The 15,299-nt window shown below is 45.8% G+C and overlaps 1 protein-coding gene across 4 annotated transcripts in view; it reads left to right on the plus strand.

Moving 5' to 3' along the window:
- The window catches only part of ATP1A1 (ATPase Na+/K+ transporting subunit alpha 1), a 33,808-nt gene extending 26,313 nt beyond the window's left edge, over nucleotides 1-7,495 (plus strand). For all 4 annotated transcript variants that reach the window (XM_088158994.1, XM_088158993.1, XM_014890288.2 and 1 more), the window contains exons 15-23: nucleotides 683-833; nucleotides 1,373-1,541; nucleotides 2,147-2,301; nucleotides 2,661-2,784; nucleotides 3,554-3,699; nucleotides 3,826-3,956; nucleotides 4,532-4,633; nucleotides 5,719-5,810; nucleotides 6,235-7,495. In XM_088158994.1, the coding sequence (XP_088015120.1) occupies nucleotides 683-833; nucleotides 1,373-1,541; nucleotides 2,147-2,301; nucleotides 2,661-2,784; nucleotides 3,554-3,699; nucleotides 3,826-3,956; nucleotides 4,532-4,633; nucleotides 5,719-5,810; nucleotides 6,235-6,263 (1,099 nt within the window). In that variant the 3' untranslated portion in view covers nucleotides 6,264-7,495. The remainder of the gene's footprint in view (nucleotides 1-682; nucleotides 834-1,372; nucleotides 1,542-2,146; nucleotides 2,302-2,660; nucleotides 2,785-3,553; nucleotides 3,700-3,825; nucleotides 3,957-4,531; nucleotides 4,634-5,718; nucleotides 5,811-6,234) is intronic.
- Nucleotides 7,496-15,299: the final 7,804 nt, after the last annotated feature.

Consider the following 15,299-nt stretch of genomic DNA (forward strand, 5'->3'; position numbering starts at 1 on the left):
GCAATGCAGGCTGGGGTTGTCTGGGCTGTATGACTGAGCAGGTTAGCATTTGGTTCTAAGGGTGGGGAAGGAATTTCCCCTCTAAACTGGGTGATGTCAAGAGCTGCGTGGCTCGTGTCCTAGACCTATAAGGGATGGTATGCTGGGCTGGAGAGATGATATTTTGCTGTAGCATATAGGGCACCAAACCAGTCTAAATATAACATTGCATGCTTTTGTGGCTAAAGGGTGTAAATTAGTTGGAACTGGCATGATGTGAACTCTCTGTGAAGAACCTTGTGTCATCAGTCAATTGCAAAAAGGATTGCTTGCAGAAGACAGCAGCATCTCTTGAAACCTTGGAAGCTAACTACTTGAGCCAGAGGTTCCCTTTTTTCAGAGAGGCCAAGATTTGTGGAAACAACTAGTCTTGTCTTGATGCACTTTAGAAAGCTATGGGAAGAATTAATCTCATGAGGTTTTTTTGTCTGTTGCTTGGTTCTATTTTGTTTTTTTCTTGGTGCTCCCCATCACCTCTCAAATTTTGAGCATCAAACTTCTGTGCAGAGGCTGCCTGAATTAGTATTTAGTCATAGCAGAAGTTGGTCTTTCCCAAGAGCACTGAAGAACCTTATTTTTATGGGGCAAGTACAGCTAATGAGAAATTTCTTGTGAAGTAAAACATGCTTTCTCTTGTTTGCAGGGATGCCAAAGCTTGTGTGGTTCATGGCTCAGATTTGAAGGACATGACTAGTGAGCAGTTAGATGACATCTTGCTTCACCATACAGAAATTGTCTTTGCCAGGACATCTCCTCAGCAAAAGCTTATCATTGTGGAAGGCTGTCAGCGACAGGTAAAGAGGGGGAGAATAAGGATGTGATATTAGAGAAATTCCCAGACATATATATGTAAACTACCAGGCAGTTCTGCTGTTGAAGTGGTAGGACTAAGTCTCTTCAGTGCCCTCATGTAAAGGGCCAGATTAAATCTGTCTGTCAGTAACTTTCAGCGGCTGTCAGGCTGCTCTACAATACATAAATATAAGGGTCTGACAGGAAAGGTCTTCAGTTTGTACTGAGGCTTTCTTCTGATCCCAAGATGTTCATTGTTAGTAAACTTAGTTCCTAAATGCTCTGGATATGCTTGAGAGAGGAGGATCCAACATGTGTTGCCAAGTGTCTCTTTTGGAGAGAGCAGCGTGGCTCTCTTGAAAAGCCTGATCATGAAGATCAGAGAGAGAGGAGGAGATCAGGGAGAGCAAGGAGGAAGTGAGGGCTCTTTACAGCAAAGTGAAATAGCTTTTTGTACTTCATCTGAAAGATAGGGGAAAGCTTTTCTGCCCAAAACATCTTACATGATGATTTCAGTCTTGCTGTTCCTCTTTTTGACTAGGGTGCCATTGTAGCAGTCACAGGTGATGGTGTGAATGATTCCCCAGCCCTGAAGAAGGCTGACATTGGTGTTGCTATGGGTATTGCTGGCTCAGATGTCTCCAAGCAGGCAGCTGACATGATTCTGCTGGATGACAACTTTGCCTCCATTGTCACTGGGGTTGAAGAAGGTGAGTCTGTAACTTGTGTGCAGTGGTGGTAAAGTAACATGCTTCAGTATCCCCCTCTGAAATACAGGCATCTGGGGGCTCATCTTTGAGTTTGCCTCCATGACAAGAGTTTTCAAGGAGAGCAGCACTTTCCCTTCTCTCTTCAACGTTTTATTCCTTTCCATGGGTGTTCAGCATGTCCCTCTGGGATGGATAAGAGAAGGAAGCAGCTGAGTAAGAAAAGCTACTTTGTGCTGCTGCCTAACACATGACCTTACAGTCATCTTTGCCAGCTGGGTGTGACACATTTTCCTCCCTGATGGAGAAGCACCTCTCAAACAGGAGCACAACAGAAGGTCCTTCCAGAGGCTCTTGATGATGTCCACAAACGAGGGATTAGTATCCTACTGCTGTATGCAGTGAGCCCTGATTTCTGTGACCAGAAGTGTCACTCTCCACAGGTGTTGCTGTGCATGGAGCAGTCTCACCCTTACATAAAAGAGAACCCTTTCATTTGTTGCACTAGCATTTTGCCATTTGGTGCTAGCATTGAGGCTGCCTGTGAGTTGCTTGGCTGCCTTCTCCTGATAAGTGAGAGTTACCCTGTTCTCTCTTCCTTACCCCAGGGCGTCTGATCTTTGATAACCTAAAGAAGTCTATTGCCTACACCTTGACCAGTAACATTCCTGAAATCACACCGTTCCTGATCTTCATCATTGCCAACATACCTCTTCCTCTGGGAACAGTCACCATCCTCTGCATTGACTTGGGCACTGACATGGTGAATGTGGTTTTTTTTGCCTCAAGAAAAAAATGTGGATGTTCTTTGGTACTCTAAAGAAAGGACAGGTAGAAGGAAAATGCTTAAATACGGTCTCCTCTAGGGTTCTGATTTAAAGTAAGCGATCATCTGATACTCCTTTTATTCACATTAATTTCATGGCTCTTGAGTCTGAAGATCTTTCAGCTCCCTGTAAGGACAAACTGGGGAAGGGGATGGGGTAAGGTCCTTTAGGAGTAGAATGTCACGGCTACTGGGCTTTTGGGGAGTGCTGTTTCTCGCACTGAATGCATGGGACAGGGAAGACTCTAAACGGTGGAGAATTGAAGCTCTTCTAACAGCAGTCCTGCCACCCTCAGGTCCCTGCTATCTCCCTGGCATATGAGCAAGCAGAGAGTGACATCATGAAGAGGCAGCCCAGAAATCCGAAAACAGACAAGCTGGTGAATGAACGGCTGATCAGCATGGCCTATGGGCAGATTGGTAAGCTGCTCTGTTTTCTTTGGCACCAATTTGAACTTAGGGGCAGCAGGGGTTGTACACAATCTTGAGTCAGTGACTGCTCTGCTTATTTTGGTAGGTTGAGATATAGGGTGTGAAAGCCAGAATCTCAGGCTGTAAAGAACTTGTGATTCTTCTCCCATGGCTTATAGTGGTGGCTTGTGCAGCTTGATCCATTGAATTGCTTTCACAGTAATTTTGTTTAATTGCACAACACTGTAAAGGAACTGGCTGACAACCAGCTCTCTTCTGGTTCAGACTTGTTCAGCAAGAACATAGATCCCATTGTTAGTTTAATTAGAAATAAAGGATTCTCTCTAGCATATCCCTAAACACACAGCATTAAGAGTCTTGATTAAAGGCAGCTAGAGATGTGCCCAGTTCACAGGATGGGAGCTCATGCTTAATTGCTGCAGACCTTGGGAACCTTCTTGACTATTTTGCAAGGGTTGGGGGTGGGCAAGGCATAATAAGAATACAAAGGGAGTTTTATCTTGTGTCCTTGAGTATGGTGCCATCACAGCACAGGGCAGAACAGAAGTAACTCTGTACAAAGTTGGGCTGCTCAGCACAAGGGTTGCAGCTGAGTTTGATGTTAGTATTAACTATTTCTACAGCTGCTGCTTGGGGCACTGAGCCCCACAAGGAGTAGTTTTTAAGGTGGTTAGGGTTTCCTGCCAGCTGTTGTTCTCTGTTATAATTGCTCTGCAAGTAGCTTGATCAGTTTTATCATCCTTCCTTACCTGTTTAGGTATGATCCAGGCTCTTGGAGGCTTCTTCACCTATTTTGTAATCATGGCAGAGAATGGGTTCTGGCCTTCCGGCTTGCTAGGGATCAGAGTTCAGTGGGATGACCGATGGATTAACGATGTGGAAGATAGCTATGGGCAGCAATGGGTAAGTTTTGAGGCACAGTTTAGAGGCTGCCAACCAAAATATTAATGTCTGCTGAACTTGGTGTGAGCACCAGAGAACAAAGGTAGCATATCTGAACGAATGCTCTCTCCTTTGTCTGCTTCCTAGACCTATGAACAGAGGAAGATAGTGGAGTTCACTTGCCACACAGCCTTCTTTGTCAGCATTGTGGTCGTGCAGTGGGCAGACTTGATCATTTGTAAGACCCGAAGAAACTCTGTCTTCCAGCAGGGGATGAAGTAAGTTAGCCTGTCTATGGGAGGATTTAGAATTAGACTCTGTGTGCTCTCCAGCACACAGCATTCTAATCCTTCATCCGAGCAGTGTCTGGATGTTTTGGCAAAAGTCTCTACCAGACTGCCTTGGTATTGTGTAGAAGAAGACTGAGTGCTCTCTTCCTTGTAGTACTTGCTCGGAGAGTTGCAGTTGTCAGGCTGAGACAAAAAAGCGATGGCTTCTGTTGGCATTGTCTGTGGGAGCTAGCCCACCTCAAAGGACATTGGCACTCCAGCATACAGCCTTGATCTTTTGATCTTGTACATCAAGAGATCTTGTGGCATGAACCCCAGCCACCTCAATTTGGGTGAAAGCAATTGCTGGTTGACTTGATCGTGTACTGTCTCTGAAGAGACTTAAAATACCATCATGGCAACTCTGCTGTCACCTGGGCTGGATGGCCTGGTAGTCTACCTGGTGAACTTCTGGGTTGGACTGAAATGCCTGTTTCCATTCACTCCCATGTAGCAACTAGGTGTTTTTTAGGATGTCATCTCTGAAAGTGCTTTGTCCCTGACTTCTTTCCTGTTTCCTCGAGGAACAAGATCTTAATATTTGGTCTCTTTGAGGAGACTGCTCTGGCTGCCTTCCTGTCCTACTGCCCTGGGATGGATGTTGCTCTAAGAATGTATCCTCTGAAGTAAGTTGTATCATGCTTTTTATGTAATGGATTGTACCACAGAACAATAGTGCTTGGGTAGGGAGACGGATAAAAGTAGTTGTGAACTAGTGGAGCATCAAACCTAGTCTTAAGAGTTCATGCTAGAGGGTGTCAATGATCCTTTTCTGTCCTGTGTCACACCAGGGTTTCCTTATCTGTGTGTGGAATGTTTATGAGGAGCCTCCTGTTCAGTGTCTCACTAAAAATCAGTGCTACAACTTCAGTACCAGTGTGCTCCAGTGCAGCTTCCTCTTGCTCTTGTTTGCATGGAGTATTTTTATGGGTAGGATACTGCACCTCCAAACAGTTGTATTGCTGTAAATCATAGGCCAGATGACTCTTGGATAATAAAGAACTGCTGATGTCTTGTGCCTTTTTCCTGCATTCCTTGGGAAGAGAACAAGTAGTAAAATCTTTTAGAAGCTGCTACGTAGATGCAGATGACCAGTCGATGCACAGTAACTTTCCTAATGGTTGGGAAGGTGCCAACATCTTAAGTGTTGCTCAACAGCATTGCAACACTTGATGGTAAGGTTTAGTCTGAAGCCAGAGGACTGTTAAGTGTCATGGAAAAAAAAAAAAAAGTTAGTACATCTTGCTTTTCATTCAAAGCATTGCCTGGAGTTGGGTGCTGAAGTGTGAGCATTTCCTAACAAGAAAGCTGGCCCCTGCCTAGTGCCTGCAGCAGCTGGATGTTAGTATGTGTAAATCACGAGGGTAACAATACAGTTCCAGTGAGCAAGGCTCTGGGCACAAAGGTTGTGTACATAGAGGAAATATTGCTTGATTAGTAGGTGGGGAGGTGCTGGTGCAGAGATGAGCAAAGGTACCATGACACACCTTGTGTTGGAATTAGTATCCAAAAGTGGATTAATCTGTGGCAGCAGAAAACCTGGTACTAATTCTTGGCTTGGAGAATTCTTGACTGAACCCCAGCCAGATTGAACTGGCAAGCTGGATCATGCCAGCCTTCTTGCGCTTGAGTGTGCCATCAGGTCAGAGCTGTGCCAGCCAAAGAGCATCTCCACAGCCTGTGTTCTAAGATTGTCTCCTCTCCCAAACAGGCCAACCTGGTGGTTCTGTGCTTTCCCATACTCTCTTCTCATATTCGTGTATGATGAAGTCAGAAAGCTCATTATCAGACGCAACCCTGGTGGTAAGAATATGCTGCTCATCTATGTGTTTCATTCCCCACTTTTTCATGCTACTGAGTTCTCCAGAAGCCCCAGCAAAGCTTGGGGACCCCTAAGAACTATTTGGGGCTGTATTTTGCTGTGTTTTCCCCTTCCTCAAAATTAATTGTGCAGTTAGTTCAAATTAAGGACTTCTTGCTGTCCCTACATTCTCTCCCATTATATAAAAATGCAGATGCACTGAAGTAGGTGGAAAAGACTGTTTGGATAGTTCTAGAAAGCTGGAAGGGCTTCTGAAAGCTGGAGAGCATAAATTTGGCAAGATTTTCCCATTGTGATAGGTCACTCCAGCAGTGCAAGTTTTCAAGAGCCTAAAAGGAGCTCTCATTAACCTCATATTTGGTTTGCCTTGAGAATAAGTCTGCTTTCTCCCTCCTTTTCCTTCAGGCTGGGTGGAAAGAGAGACCTACTACTAAAAAGTACCAGTAAAACATTCCACGCACAGCCCATGCCACCTCTCCATCATCTCCCCTGCGTGCATACTTCATCTTTGCAAGACCAGAACTGTGCCTGAGTAGGAGTGAGCTGAAACAAAAAGAAACATGAAGAAACATGGACTGGAGGAGAAAGCAAGGGGGAGGCTGGGGTGAGGGGAGTGTCCAACTATCAGTCCAGGGAGATGAGAGTTTGAGTAGTTTTATGTGCCTTTATGTTTTTGTAAAAGGAAACCGAAGATTTTATATGTGGATTTTTACAAATAAAGATGGATTATAAGAGGATGCCCCCACATGGTCTTGGGTGGATGTTTTTTCAAGGCAAAAACTGGTTCAGGGCAGCTTCCTCACCCTGGCTTAGGATGTGGTCATGAGTACAAGGGTTTAGTCCCTGGCTTCCTGTTTTTGTAATAGGGATGCAGAGCTGCTTGACCCACAGACAACAGCATGTGTAAAAGCCCCAGTGCACCTTACTCTAGCTCAGTGTAAGCACTGACAAACTGTTGACAAACTGTTGGCCAGCACTTGCATCTCACAGCCTAAAGCTCAGGAAGCTCCTGGTCTCTGACTGTGTATCTTGGCTTCTTTGAGCAAATGGAGCATTGAGTAGAGAGAAGAGCTGGCCTGCCTTGAAGGGGCTCTTTGCTGGGTTCTGAGTGAGAACAGGCTTCCACTGATTGGTACTTGGATCCAAGCAGCCTTGTTCTCAAAATTGACACTGTTTTCCTGCTTGCTTAGCCAAGCAAGGGATAGTGTTTCCTGGTGTCCTCTGTGCATGGCACTTGCCCCATCCTGATAGTGGCTCATGCCTTCTGTGGAATGTGGGCAGGGGCTGATCATGGATTCTGCATCCTCCACTTTTGAGGAAGGTGTTGCTGTTGTCTGGGGTCCAAGCTGTCTCTGAGCTGAAGTGAGTCATTCTGCTTCCCTCTGAGTATCTAACCTTTTTATGTATGCTTTGATTTACTGTTAATGCCTGTATGGCTCATTTATGTGAGAACTCTGTGAGACAGCTGGCCCTTTGCATGTGGGCAGTCACCTTGAAGTTCTAACTATTCATTGCTCCTAGTGCTGTTACACTAAAGCAAGCTGGAGATGCTTCAAGCCCTGTTCCTGAACTACTGGTCTGTGCCCCTCTTAGATGTGTCTACCTCTGCAAAGGATCACTAAACTACAACACTGAAAGGCTCTGCAATTAAAACTCCTTGTTGTCATCCCTCTTTCCTCATAACTCTTTGGTTTTTTAAGGTGGTGTTGTAAAGCCGTGTCGCTTACTTCATGTACTGAACAATATAAACTCAGAGAGCACTAGGAGGGGAAAAAAAAGAGAAGTTGGGGGTGGCAGCTGTTTCAATTTGTCTTGGACACTCTACTTTGGAAGCCCCAGTTGGAGATGATTAAAAATAATAAGTCTTCCAATTGTTGGAGTCTTCCCATGCTAGTAGTTGAATTGATGCAACTGAGTGTGAGGTGATCCCAGTTGGGGAGATGAGTTGCACTAAGGGAGGAAGAAAAAAGGGTGGGATGTATGTTACTGGTTCTGATGATGACTGCGACGTGATGCAGAAATGACAGTCCACCCAGGTGTGACACTTCCTTGACTCTGGCATTACACTTCCTTAATCATTTTGGTCAGAGACCCACAGCAGTGAAGTTGCAAAATCAATGTTGGTTGTCAAATGCTGGCAAAAGAAAAAAAAAAAATTATACTATTTCAGCTTTAAATAGCCTTAGCAGTGGGCTTCTTACTAAGATTTTAAGGTGTAGGTGAGGAGGGACCCCTGCAGGTCCAGCTGCAACTCTGGACATCGAGGCCAGAGCTGAACTCCTGCCCTGTGGCTTCCAGGACTCCTTGTTGGGCTTTCCTTGGCTGCATTGTAGTTGAGGCTCCTTTCCAGACAGCTCCAGCTGCATCTTGCAGGAATGCTTTTTGGCTACAGTTGCTGCTCAGGAGTTCTACCTCACCTAGACATCTCAGGGGCATTTCTTGCACTTCATGCTGTGACTTAACAGTTTAGTTGCCATCTTCCAAAAGAAAGCTACTCTGAAGCCAAGTCTGGACAAGCACTGACTTGCTAAAGCCCTGGTGCACCTTACTCTACCTCAGTGCTTTAATATGACAAACTGTCTGCTAGCACTTTCACAAGATCTGCCAATTAGCAAGAAGAAAGGCACTAGGCTCTCCTGGAGATCTGTTCCCCAGCACCTTTCCTCTAGGGATAAAGTACTTTTCTGCCAGAATTGACAGCAGGCAGCTCTAAGCCCCTCCACAGTGCTTGCCCCGACTCTATGGCCTTGAAAACAGAAGGAGAGCAAAACATCCCCCCTCCAGCCTCTTAGGCCTCTGAACCAGCTGCTTAGCCAATGTAGAAAGCAGATTAACCCCAATTTGGTGAAAATGTATAAACAAATATATTCAGTAAAACTCTTGGATAGGCTTCCCCGGTCTCTGGCTTTGAACATGCTGCCCAGGGACCTTCCATAGCTTACACTCATAGCTTCTTACTCCATCAGCTCCTAAATTGTACCAATGCTTGGAGCCCCTTTTGTACTCTCCCACAGCTCTCACTGCAGGCTTGCTCAGATCCTGCCTGCACTTGCTTCAGATGTTGCTTTGTCACTCTACCTCTCCTCCAGTCTCTGCAGCCCTTCTTTTCTTTCCCCATCACTCCATGTGCTACCCCAAGGGCCTCTAGACTCCTGGGCTTTGCTGATGAAAAATATGGCAGAAGGTCTGTATCTATGGAAAGTTTTTACTCCCTATATGGAAGGATTGAAATCCCTCTCAACACATTCATCTTTGCTCCCATGAGATCATTTATCTCCGTGCTTTTTTCATCTGGCTTTCCAAGCACAGTAACATCTTCACTTGCTTGAACCTTTAAGCTCTCTGACTCTGCAGAAGGCTGGGAAAAAAAAATATGGCTGATTTGCCCAGCTCTGATAACAGCAGCTATAGAAACTTGCAATTATGTGCTTTCTTTCACTTTAGGAGGTCCCACATTTTCCTGCACGGTACACAAAACTTTCCCTTTGCCTCTGGGATGCTTATGCTGCTGTCTGGCAAACAGCCAGTTCAAACAGTCCAGCGGGGAGATCTGATCAGGAAGGACATACTAAAAAACCCTCCCGTGAAATGCCACCAGAACTTTCCAACTATAGCTGGAAAACAGCTGTGCTTCCTAAGCTTACCTTGGAAGGTTTGTCTAGCCAGCACCCCCCATGTCCTATGTGCTTGCTTAACTGGATCCCTGATGCACTGAAATAAGCCAGAAAATCATCAGCTATGGGGAATGGGAAACCTCTCCACAGGCTCAGCAGCTCAGCTTTTCCCTTTTCTGTGGCAGAGGACATGGAACTACCAGCAGAGGAAAACCCCACAGCTGTTTTTTAAATGTTAAAAGGTGAAAAAAAGGGATTTTTGACAGTGTGTCACATTCATGGCCTGGGACCCACAGCTGACAGGAATCAGGGCTAAAAATAGACACCAGTGTTAATGGGCTCAGAGCAGCCTTCGGCAAGCAAGTCCCAGGGTGAATTATGAAATCTAACACGCATTCTGTGCCTAACAAGTGTGGTTTCTATTGAGGCTTATTTACTTTGGTCTTCATACCTGCTGGACATAGGATACAAGTGTGGAGTTTCACAACTAAACGGAGCTGGGCCTGATGGGGGGACAGCCAAGAAGTCAGCAGCAGCACTGTTGTGGAGAATGCGGCTCCATACAGCTCAGCAACAGCACTGGCCAAAGGAGTTCTGGTGGTGACCCTTGCCCAGATAAACTGAGCCAGCTCAGCTGTGACTCCCTTTGGCAACTTGGTTTTCACATAACCTCCTGAAACCCTTCATTCATACAACACCTGCCAGTCTATCCACATGTATCTTTGGTGTATTCTGTGGTGGTATTCTATGGTGATGATCTGATAGTTTTCATCCAGCCAATGCCCTCCTGCATTACCCGTCCCTATAAATCTGGTCTGGCTGAGACATGGTGACAGGGCTTCTTTCTGTTGAATAAGCATTGCATGGTGCTCTTGATGGCTTTGTCCCATGTGTGAGAGAATCAGCAGCACCTGATCCAGAGAAAAAAGAGAGCAGCACAGACATTGTCTCAAAAACTCAAAAAAAAGTATTTTGAACCAACAAATTTATACTTACCTGCCTGTGTATGGCAGGGCTGGGGTGTTGATCTGATCTGATGGGCTTTAATCTGATGGCAGGTTTACCATGTCATCAAGCTACAACCTGAAATGGCTGAGAATAGTCTTTCCACAGCTCCATGCTTCCCCAGCAGACAAAGCTGGGCCCACAGGCAGAGGAGAAGGAAAAGGGAGTGCTCAGCTGACAGCTGGGCTTTTTCTTTCCAGTTAAGGTATTTTCTGCTGTTTTTTTTAAATTGTATCTACAGCTAATCATCCAGGGATGGTTTTCTGTTCCTTTTAAATGTTTTTTTCCCCTTTACAAAGTACTTTCTAAAAGCAAGTCTGTACAACAGTCAGTCTGAAAAATAGTCGTCCCCGGCCTATACTTATCACACGTGCTTGCCTGATGCTCTTCTCTGATATTCCAGGGTTTTTTTAGGAGGTAATTAATCCCCAGAGAGATTAAAATAAAAATGAAGGGTGCTTTTCCTTGGAGTGAACATTTCCAAGTGACCTTCCTTTTCCTCCACAGTGAAAATTGACCATCTTGGACAAATCACTTCCAAAGCAACAGGATACCACTCGAAGGCTTCCAACAAAGCCTTCTAATTACCATAGGCCAGGGGTCAGGAACAGGTCAGCTGAACTGCTGGCAGTCAGAGGAAGCTACTGGGAACAGTGTGATCACCTGGAAATAATGAAGGTATGATAGCAAACAAAGAAAACTTAATACTGGGATGACCACTCTCAGGATCTGCTGGGGAAGATCTATTTTGGTCACAGACAGAGCAGTCAAGGCAGAGTCCTCACTACCTCCTCTGAAAGCAGATAGCTACAGTTTGCCTGAGTCTTCCTCTTTTTCATTCTGGATTTCAGTGTGTTTTTGTAATCAGCTGCCTGAACTCATTCCCACGCGTCATTACTGGAATCAAGGAACGTGCACTGATGTCATCTTTTTCATGCCATGGGTGAGATCCCCAAATTACAACCAAATTTGGAAGAAGCACCCAGAACCCCTTCCTGCTCTCAGTGTCTTAACCTTGAGTTACCCCCCACATGAAGCTCTTCACTCAGTGCTGCATGCACGGGGTTGCTGGATTCTCAGCTGACATCCATGAACCCCCCTCCCAAGAACACAGACGTGGTATGTAACAACCATGTCAGGATTTACTGTTTGTGTTGTCCTTAAGGACTGTCCTGTATTCGCTCATATCAGTTTAATATTAACACCTGAACACTCAGGCAAGATCCAGCTGTTCAAATACATGTCCACAGATGTCTTACAGCTACAGCTGTATAAATACAGCTACATAAATACTCTTTTGCCTGACCACCTTTCAGGCTTCAATAGGCTTGTCCTGCTGTCTAGGAAAAGCTCAGCAATGCTCTTGCTCTCATGATGTCACTGGGGCTTGAGCCCCAGCAGTTCAGAATCCCAGCTGTGTCCTAAGAGAGATCAGGGAGCTAGCTCTGGATACCCTCTAGCAGCATTCTGGAAAGGGTGCAGCAGTCCCCAGGGACAAGGATTGTATTGTATGTCCAACAACACAGGGAGAGGGAGAGACATGTATTCTACCCAGGGTTTCACAGGAATTAACTGAATTGCCAGCAGATCTGAGCAGCAGTTTAGGACATGTTTTGTTGGGCCATAAGTATGTGATGGTTCACAAGGGGTGGGGGAAGCAAAGCCTCCCAAGCCAGTCTTGAGAAAGACACCCTGCTACAGTCAAGCTTGAGAAAGGAAGGAGTAAAGAAAAGCCTTTTCTTTCACAGCTTCATGACTATCAAATATTGAGCAGCAAAAGGAAGGTCAGTCCCTCTCTGAATTTCAGGCTAACATTAGTGATTCCACCCTAACAAGGCCTGTCCCACCCTACTGAGGAACAAAAGTGTCTTTAAATGCCATGTGTGTGTTACTGTTAGAAAAACAGCTCTTGACACATCTGTGGGATGAGCTTCTGCACCCACGGAGTGTGCCGGTGACACAGCTCTCTAGTCCCACAGAGGTGAGGGGTAGGTTTGATGGAAGGAGGTGGTATGGGCAGAAGAAAAGCCCTTGAGCTTCTGTACAGTGTGTCCCACCTCAGCCCATTGGTTCCCCTTGAAGCTGTTCCTCCTCCTGGTGCCTGTTCCTGACACCTCCGGTGTACCTTGGACAGTCATGGTGTAGGCTGAGGCTGTTCAGCAACTCACAGTTCGTATCCCCTTTCTTGCCAAAATAAGTGAGGAAAAGGATTTTTGCTTTGCTTCTCTGTGAAGCACTTGGGAGCAGATAGATTTTGCCATAAATGGCAACCTTTTTCTGTTCTGTGGGGAAAGCTATGTCACCCTTGGCACAGGAGTACCGAGCTAGTCAAATTAGAGGTACTCCTCTGTATTCACATCATTCCCAGCTTCTCAGACCTCTCATCACAAGCCAAAGCCGTGCATTAGGGAACGCAGGTCAGGGGGTGAGAGGTAGGAGGGGAAGGGGTTCTTAGAAAAAGATCAAATCTCAAAACATCATATTTGCATTCATTAGGAAGCAGTAAAGAAGCAAGCAGGGCAATTAGAGATAAGGGTGAACAACACACTGTTCCCATACCAATGTCCTGCCTGCTGGTAAAAGTGGGGGTGTAGTGCAATGCATTCTTGACATTTTGTTCTCCCAGCTGATGCCAGCTCAGTTCTTATCAGATATCTCCATGGCCAATGATTTTTCACAGTGGATAACACAACTGAGCTGCATAGGAAATAATCATAAACCTTTGTCCAGGCAGCTGAGCAGAAGGTTCCCTTCCTGGCCTTCAAATATTTGTGGCTTTACCTTTTCCACTCTTCCTCACTCAATCTCTTTTCTGCCTTGCACATTCAAGGCTCGGACCCACCCTGAGTTACATGAAGTTAACGAACTTCAAACAAGATCTTTCCTCTACTCCTTGGATCCAGTCTGACCTCCTCTTCCACAAACAACACAAACTTGTCTTTATCTTAAACACACTCTTTGGTGGCTCCCTGCTGGTCAAACAAACTTTAAATTGCAGGGTTGGTACAGACAGCATGCAGACTTGGAGCTGGAGCAGAAGGGTACAGCCAGAGCAAGGCAGCCATCAGCAACAACCAGCATGGCAACAGGAGACATCATGTTTTCCTTCCAACACCCCAATTCTCCACAGCAAGAGAATGCCCCCATACACCCTCTCCATGAGCAAGGATGCTCCCATCTTGATAGTTAGCATGAGAAAAAATTCCACAGTCTTAACAGTGCTGGATGAGGTGGAGGTGCATCTGCTGCCCACCACCACCATTTCAGACTCAACATGGAGATAGATCATCTTGCAGCCAGCAGAGCTGCCTCTGACAGGAATCTGACCTTGAGCATGCTGGCCTGACCTCCCAACAAGAAGTGGCACCTGAAGGTGGATTTTGGCTAAGGCTCAAGGATGCTTTTGCTGCTATTCTTCCTTTACGTTGAATTTCGTGAAGCTGGGTTTGGTGTCACCACACTGTGCAAGAGAGACACCCTCCTTGTTCTGCTCTGTGTCCAACTCTCTGGTAAAGCAATATTTGGGGAGCTCAGTTATGTGTACCAAAGCCAGGGGAGCTGAGGACGCAATGCAACTGCTTCCCTTTAGATTCTGCACTCCAGGATAAGGAAGCTTTCTAGTAAGCACTCACACCCTGGTGATGATGGTGACATAAGCACACTCCTGCCTAGGTTAACACATGATGGTACTGTTAACTCAAGTGAGGTGCTGCTCTACCCTCCAAACGTGCATACCGCAGTTCGAGACTTTTTCAGAACTCCTGGGATGAGTCCTACAGATTAGGCAACAAGGAGCATGTTAATTTTGGCCAGGCAGTTCTGGCTTCAATTTACCCCGGCCTGCTCTGCCCGTGGCTAGGAGCACCAGGGGCTCCCCTTTTGGAGTGCCCTCACTCCCAGAGCACAAAACATACTCCTCTGGGGCTGTCAGTGATTCTGAGGCTGCTCAGAGCCTCAGGCTCTTTGAAAGAGATTTCTGTGTGCCATACATACATGCATACATATGCAAGCATACACATTTATACAGACACACATCTGTACAGACATCTCTGTAATCTGTATCTATTTACGCACATGACATCACACTGTCATAGTTGCCCTGCAATGGAAAGCTTCTTGACACTGTGATAACAAGGTTTCTGGGAGATGAGCTGTGTAGCAAGCTTCTGAGCCAATTTAGGCCCTTTTTGGGGGTCTTTTTCATAATAAGCAGGATAATTTCCCATTTTGTCCATTCCTCCATTTTACTGACAATGATAGGCATCAGCAGCCATCAAACTGAATCTCTTCTGTGCTGCATGCTCTACTACAGCCCCGCAGAACTGGAGCCAGTCTCACACATTATCATATTATGGCATCAACTGTATCCAGCCACATTCAGATTTTCGTGGCTTGCATGACCTGTGCCAGGCCTACAGGTCTGTGTGTAGTCATCCTTTGTCCATACGCTCTGCTCTGCAGGTCTTAGCTCCCTTTCTTGCAGTGCTGTGGATTCCCAGCTCTGCAAACAGTTTCAGAACACTGTTCACCCAGTCACAGCCACATTTTTTTGGGGGATGCTGTGTTGCTTGGCACAGCCAGAGTTAGTTCTGGCTCTCCAGCAGTCCTTGTTTTCAGTTCCAGCCATGGGTTAGTCTCCTCTAAGGGAGCTGGCTATGCTCCTCTTTTCCTTTCTCCTCCCCCAAAACTACCAAACCTATCAAGCACATCAGAGCCAACCGGTGTAAGAAATAGGGCTATTTCTCAAGATCTTTTTATTTGCTCACACTTTGTGCAAGCACTGAATGAAACAGTCTTTGATCTTCCTCTGCTGCTTCCCAGAGCTCCTCTGGACTTTTAGACCTCCAACCT

Source organism: Sturnus vulgaris, chromosome 2 (assembly GCF_052056855.1).
Source record: "Sturnus vulgaris isolate bStuVul1 chromosome 2, bStuVul1.hap1, whole genome shotgun sequence".
NCBI classification, from domain to species: domain Eukaryota; kingdom Metazoa; phylum Chordata; class Aves; order Passeriformes; family Sturnidae; genus Sturnus; species Sturnus vulgaris.